General features: G+C 39.5%; 2 protein-coding genes across 4 annotated transcripts; one reads left to right on the top strand and one right to left on the bottom strand.

Annotated features, from left to right (window-relative positions):
* Positions 3,290–4,927, top strand: LOC107612364 (nucleosome assembly protein 1;2-like). Of its 3 annotated transcripts, XM_021108845.1 has the most exons (4): positions 3,290–3,340; positions 3,426–4,332; positions 4,390–4,476; positions 4,604–4,927. In XM_021108845.1, the coding sequence occupies exons 2-4, from the start codon at positions 4,224–4,226 to the stop codon at positions 4,753–4,755; spliced, it is 348 nt and encodes a 115-aa protein (XP_020964504.1). In that variant the 5' UTR covers positions 3,290–3,340; positions 3,426–4,223; the 3' UTR covers positions 4,756–4,927. The 3 variants fall into 3 exon arrangements, 2 of the variants coding, with proteins under 2 accessions (XP_020964504.1, XP_020964503.1); XM_021108844.1 differs by having other exon boundaries at positions 3,426–4,476; XR_002351902.1 differs by lacking the exon at positions 3,290–3,340 and having other exon boundaries at positions 3,347–4,476.
* Positions 5,072–6,535, bottom strand: LOC107610498. Its single transcript, XM_016312547.2, has 2 exons — positions 6,015–6,535; positions 5,072–5,928 (listed from the first exon to the last, which is right to left on the bottom strand). Exons 1-2 carry the CDS (start codon positions 6,511–6,513, stop codon positions 5,105–5,107), a joined length of 1,323 nt encoding a protein of 440 aa, XP_016168033.2. The 5' UTR covers positions 6,514–6,535; the 3' UTR covers positions 5,072–5,104.

The raw sequence follows: 6,935 nt of genomic DNA on the forward strand, positions 1-6,935 counted from the left end.
AAGCAAAAGAAATTCGTATGGTCAGAATAATGCGAACAAGCATTCACCGAGCTAAAAGCCATACTATCCTCACCACCCATACTTTAGAAACCAGAGCATGGTAAAGCACTCTACTTATATTTATCCGTTACTAACTATGCCATTAGCTCTATCTTGGTGATAGAAACAAGTAAGTAATAACAATCAGTATACTTCGTCAGCAAATCTCTTTAAAATGCTGAATTAAGATATTCAAAGCTAGAAAAATGAGCCCTAACTTTTGTCACAACAGTAAGATATCTAAGATACTATTTTCAAAGCCACATTATCATAGTACGAATAAAACACCCACTAAGACAAATCCTGACACGACCTAAATTAGCTGAAAGATTAATTAAATGGTCCATAGAGCTCTCGAAGTATGACATCCAATACCAAACACGATGAGCCATCAAATCTCAAACACTAGCCGACTTCATAGCAAAACTCACACTTGACGAGTCCTCCTCAAATGACGAGATATAGACATTATACGTCGACGGAGTTTCAAACATGCAAGGTTTCGGAGTTCACATCTTACTCGAAAATAGCAAAAAAACAGTTATAGAACAATCCCTACAATTCATTTTTTACGCCAACAATAACCAAATAGAATATGAAGCACTTATAGCCAGCCTAAGATTAACTTATACCCTTGGAATAACACGCCTCATTGTCAAGTGCGACTTCTTACTGGTCGTACAATAAGTGATAAGTAATTTTCAAGTAAGAGACATTCTATTAAAAAATATATTTCAATTGTCAACAATTTTATCTCTTATTTTTTATAATTTGAAATATCCCACCTACTTCAAAAACAAAATTATTGAACTGATATTTTATCAAAACTTGCAATTATTAGAAACTTAATCCATCAGCCAAATTTGTCATAATTAACACGGGATGAATCCAGTGTTACATTAACAAATGTTTTGTATATTTTACAAGAAGAAGATTGACGAAAATCATCTATACAATATAAAATGATACCTGAAAATATTTAAGACAAACAAAAATTCAAAAAACAATCAAACTTTTTCACCATGATTAGAACTGAATTATACAAATGAAAATTCTTGCGACCCTTGCTAAACAACGATAATGCCTAGCTCGTCATGGATGAACAATTACAATATTATACTACTTCGCAGTATGCTTAGTTTTGTCACTCAAACTTTAAATATTATGCATGTATTGTTTTTTGCATTACTTTTTATGTGCTATCGTAATCGTCATAATCTCTCAAAAAATAATTTGTCCCTAGTAAGTAAATGATAGAGGAAACTCTCAAAATATTTCTAAAACATTTGTATATTTAGTAGTTTATATTATTCATTGTGTTCACTGTTCACAAATACTGTTAAAAATTACTATTAAATTAAATAATAGAAAATTATTGTTTTTTATAATGATATGATATAACTTTAAAAAAAAGGATTAATACACAGAATTTAGTAAATTCTATCTAGTCTAATTTAGTTTAAAGTAAATCAATTTTTGGTGGCATGACACCCTTTTAATACATATTTTGAGTTTTTTAATTTTGATATGGGGAAGGTGCTGGTGTTTCGCAGCGTTATGGGGTTTTTGGGTGTTTGACGGAGATGTGACGGCGTTGTGGAAGAAATCGGTGGCACCGATGGGGGGATGGAAATCGGTGGGACCGATTTCAGGGAGGGGTAGGTGCGCAAATCGGTGGCACCGATTGGTGACCCCCTCGCCACGCGTCGCGCATGCAGCTGGGTTCTGGGTGGCCCGTGACTCCTTATACGTGTTTCACCCTCTCAAAACCGGATACCCCTATCTCTTTCACCCTCCAATACTATCTTTTTCATTCTCACAAAAACTTTCCCTTTCTGCTTACTCTCAACCCAACCATTTCATCATTGTTGGACCACTCTTATCTCGTTGGAAAATTTGAATAAAAATGCCAAAAAGAAGGAAAACCAAGGAAGTAAATCAACCGGAGCTTCATATTGTTAATTATCTTGGAGATCCAAATTATGTAAGTTTTTATTTTTTAATAATCTTATTTAATGATAATAATAGTGATAATTTTAGATTTTATTAACAATATATATTATAATGGCACTAAGTAGAAATTAGAAATTAAACATGTATGTATGTATAATTTTATTATTAGGTTGTTAGAAATAGAAATAAAAATAGGAATAAACCTTGTATGTATGTATGTATGGAGATGAGATGAATGTTTGTTTAGGGTGATGAAGATGAAGCTCTGGATCTGGATCATGTATATTATTTTAAAAAAAAAAGAAATGTTTGGGCTGATTTACTGTATAAGGTTAATTAATTTCTGTTATAAGGTAATGCATATGATTGAAGGATTTTTGTATAATTGTGTTTTTGAATAATATAGTTATATTATACTTGTTCTTATATTGGAAAATGTGATATTGTAGGTTTCAAGGATGTTGATGTGCGATCATTTACACCCGCCGGATCCATATAACCAAATTGTTGAGGCACAGTTACGCGAGACTGGATTTTATTATGTATCCCAAATTGGAGTTATTAAAGGCCAGTCAGCAATGATTAATGCTCTGATTGAGAGATGGCGGCCCGAGACTCACACTTTTCATTTTCCGGTTGGTGAGTGTGCCGTGACCTTGGAGGATGTGGCGGTAATTCTCGGTCTGCCAACAAATGGTCTTCCGGTTACAGGTCCGACCATGAGTAGCTTTGAGGCATTGGAAGCCGAGTGCTTGCACCAATTTGGAATTGCACCCAGCAAGAATGACTGTAGAGGGAGCTTTATAAAATTAACGTGGTTTAGGGGTGTGAGAGATCGTATAGTGTTGAATGATGATGTGCACATGCAGATGTATGTAAAGTGTCACATAATGTTGTTATTTGGGAAAATTCTGTTTGCAGATAAGTCGGGTGCAGCGGTGCACTGGAAATTTTTACCTTTGCTCCGCAACTTCGGTGGGAGCATACAGTTTAGTTGGGTTCGGCATGCTTGGCACACTTGTATAGATCATTGTATAGGGCAACTCGTGTCGACTGCAAGGAGATGGACGGTCCACTGACACTGTTGGTCAGTTGGGCTTGGATCCGGCTACCATTTCTAGCGCCGATTCCTGGCAATCCCCGAGTGTTTCCAATTGCAAACAGGTAATTTTGATTAAAGTATGCATTGAAAAAATTGATAGAAATTGTATTCTGTTTATGGTAAGATAAGTTAACAAATGAATTGTCCGTCTGCAGGTGGCATAACTGGGACCGCTAAAACTATACCTACCGATATAAAACGCTTGCGCACTACAGAAGGTTGTTGGATGATCTACAAGAAGGACAAGTATTGTGTAAAATACAAGTACCTTATGTAACTTCTTAAGTGAATTAATTGTTGTGTAATCATCTGACTGGTTCGATGTGTCCAGTTTGTTTGGCAGGCTTATGGCATTGGATACATCGACCCAGACGTAATTCCTTTAGCCATCCGTCATAATTCGGTTATGTGGAGTGCCACAGTGCCACTTATATCTTTTGAATGCATCGAGTGGCATGCAACTGATAGAGTCAGGAGGCAATTTGGATTGATACAGGGTGTTCCTAGTGAAGAGCGGGATCTAGGTGCATCACACGGCGAAGTTCTAACTGGGCCTAAGAATCAAGATTGGGCCAACACCCACTCGCGTTGGGTGATGCAGTGGACCAATCGATATAGTCACACTCTATCTGAAGACTTGGAGCATTTACATTATCCGTTGGAAATTTACATGCATTGGTACCGAGAAGCATATGGTGACCACTTGCAATTGTCGAACCTTGTTTTTGAAGAGAATCCAGAAGGTCCTCCACCACCACCACCACTGGCACCAGAACCGGAACCGGAACCGGTAGCCATACCTCCACCACCACCGCCACCGGAATCGCCACAACAGGGGGTTGAGTATTTTGCATCATATGTTCCTGACACGCATCCGTCTGATTATTACTCAGCGTCAGTCCCGTCACACCAACAGTTTTGGGGTGGTTTACATTTTGAGTATGGAGAGCAACCTTCATTCAGTCAGCTGCTTGGTTTCATGGCATCGGGGTCGCACTAGTCACATTCAGGTAATTATATTGACATTCCCACCGACCATCAAGCACATTTGGGTGGTATTACTCCAGCTAGGAGGTCATTGGATTTGAGATCTCGGGTTCGCACTTCATCTGATAATTTTGGTGCCAGAATGTCTGTTGACTCGAGCAGAAGTACTGAAGCGGCGGGAGGGATCATACAAAGTGGAAACCCTAGACGTATTCCGATGACTATGATTCATGAGAGTAATAGAGCAGTTCATGATGAGACTGATAACTACCTAGTAGACTATCCAGAGGATGCGGATGAGGATGAGGATGAGGATGATGATGAGGATGAGTCTGAGGATGAGGGTGATGATGAGGATGACGATGCTGCTGACGAGGATACAGCGCCTAGTGCAGGTAAAATATACTGTTAGTAATGATTTAGGGCTTGAATTTCTATTAGTAGCTTCATGATGAACTTGTATTTATATATGTATTTGTATTCCACAATGAACTTGTATTTGTATTTGTTGTGTTTTCATAGGTACGGCCACAAGTGAAAAAGGTAAAGGTTACAACCTTAGAGCTGATCCTCCACGTCGGAGTGCAAATCGGTATACACCATCCGCCTTTAACAGGATTGCAAAGAAGTGCAGAAAGTTATACAAAGATACGAAGTGGGCACCGAGGAAGTGAAGTTGTAACTATTTAATTATTGAGAATGTTAATTAGGTTCTTACTACTATTTAAGAAATAATGTGTACTATTTACTTATTGAGTATGTTAACTAGGTAGTTATCGTTGACTATGTTAATTTGGTTATTAGTATTTACTTATTGAGTATGTTAACTACGTTGTTATTGTTGACTATGTTAATTTGGTTATTAGTATTTACTTATTGAGTATGTTAACTAGGTTGTTATTACTTTTTGCCTATCGAATATGTTAATCAGGTTTGAAATGAATATAAGCAATGGTTGGTCAATTCAAATGTCAATGTGATACATAAATGTAAATCCAAACGAAATGTAAAAAAAGGTAACTACTACTCTTCGACTGGACCTGCACTCGGTCCACCACTTTGACGACATCTACTGCGACTATGGCCCTCGGCACCGCATTGCTTGCATCGCCTCGGGCGACGCAACATACGAGTGTCCATCTCATTCAAGAAGCGGGTCATCTTCGGCCGGCCTTTGGCTACCCGTCTGAGGAACGGGTTTCCAACGAATCTAGGTCCATGATAAGCAGGCCACGTTGCCGGATTTCCCAGTGGTCGAAACCTAGCCCTGTATACTCTTCGAACTTGGTCCATCTTGTAAACGTCATTAACGTACACTTGCCAATCCAACCTCTGATTTGCACAACACGCAAACACGTGTCGACACGGAATTCGGTCAACCTGGAATTCACCACAGTCACACCGATAGTGGCGTAGGTCAACTGCATACTCAACCCCACTAGGCATCTCGCGTACTTCGAAGACTTCATTTTCTCTATCAAAACAGCTAACCTGTATGTTACCTGATGCTCGTTGATTTGCATGCAGCTTGGTTGTCACCATCTCAGAGAACACAAGTCCAGCACTGATTCGGGCTTCTGCCTCAGCTCTTTTCCTAGTGAACAACTCATTCAGTCTGTAAAATGTAGCCTTAACAAGTACAGTGACTGGGAGATTGCGTGCACCCTTTAAGACGGAGTTGATACATTCCACAAGATTAGTGGTCATATGACCCCATCGGTAACCACCATCAAATGCCAAAGCATACTGCTCACGAGGGATCCGATCAAGCCAGTTGGTGTAAGCCTCACCCCGTTCCTTTAATCGTTCATAGCGCATCTGGTACTCCCTAGTCGTCCTCGAGTATCCTATGAAAAACATTCAGTCAACTATGAACACCATTCTATTTGATCGTACTTACAATAAATTCAAAGTTCATTCTATTCAAACTTACCAATGTTGACGATAAGCTTCTGCAGGTAAGGTGCTTTGAACTTCCTCAAGAAGTTGGACTCAATATGTCGGATACAAAACATATGGAAAGCTCTTGGAGGAGACCACACCCCATTACTTCGTTCAATAGCTGACCTAATCGAATCGTGTCGATCAGAGATTAGTCCGACACCATCACGTGTCACCACATGTTGACGCAGGTTGCTCAGAAAAAAGTACCATGCATCAGAAGTCTCTCCCTCCACTATGGCAAATGCAATAGGCACGATGTTGTTATTACCATCTTGTGAGACTGCAACCAATAAACAACCCTTGTATTTTCCATACAAATGAGTCCCGTCCACCTGCACCACTGGCTTGCAGTGTCTGAAGGCCCTTATACAGGGGTAATAACTCCAGAAGACTCTATGTAGAATACGTATATCAGGAACCAAATCATCCCCCTGGTAAGCTGGCATTGTTTCAAAGTGAACCACTGCTGATGGCTCTTTGTGGCACATGGCCTCAAACCATATCGACAAAGCTTCATATGATGCTTTCCAACTTCCGAATATTGACTCGACCGCCTGCTGCTTTGCTAACCAAGCCTTGCGATAACTGATGGTGTAGTTAAACTTTGACTGGATATCAGCAATTACTGATTTCACCTTTATAGACGGGTCAACCTCTACCAACGGCTTTATTGCTTCTACAACTGTCTTGGAATCCAGCTTCGAATGGTCTTGAGAAATAGTAGACCTGGTACAAGTATGACTTCCATTGTACCTCCTAATCTCCCAACAGTACTTCTTCTGCATTTTGGTTACCCTGATTAACTAGTCACAACCATTCCCATATTCTGTACATTTGGCATAGAATGTCGTCGGTTCCGACTCATATACCCGATAGTCCACACCTCTCCGGATGGTATAATCTTTCATTG

Source organism: Arachis ipaensis, chromosome B08 (genome assembly GCF_000816755.2).
Source record: "Arachis ipaensis cultivar K30076 chromosome B08, Araip1.1, whole genome shotgun sequence".
NCBI lineage: Eukaryota > Viridiplantae > Streptophyta > Magnoliopsida > Fabales > Fabaceae > Arachis > Arachis ipaensis.

Bases quoted from the DNA above. Each gene is read 5' to 3' on its own strand.
- LOC107612364 (XM_021108844.1), top strand. From the start codon at position 4,224: ATGTCTGTTGACTCGAGCAGAAGTACTGAAGCGGCGGGAGGGATCATA. The intron at 4,477-4,603 runs GTAAAATATACT...GTGTTTTCATAG, and splicing joins GGATACAGCGCCTAGTGCAG to GTACGGCCACAAGTGAAAAA.
- LOC107610498 (XM_016312547.2), bottom strand. From the start codon at position 6,513: ATGTGCCACAAAGAGCCATCAGCAGTGGTTCACTTTGAAACAATGCCA. The intron at 5,929-6,014 runs GTAAGTTTGAAT...TGTTTTTCATAG, and splicing joins GAAGCTTATCGTCAACATTG to GATACTCGAGGACGACTAGG.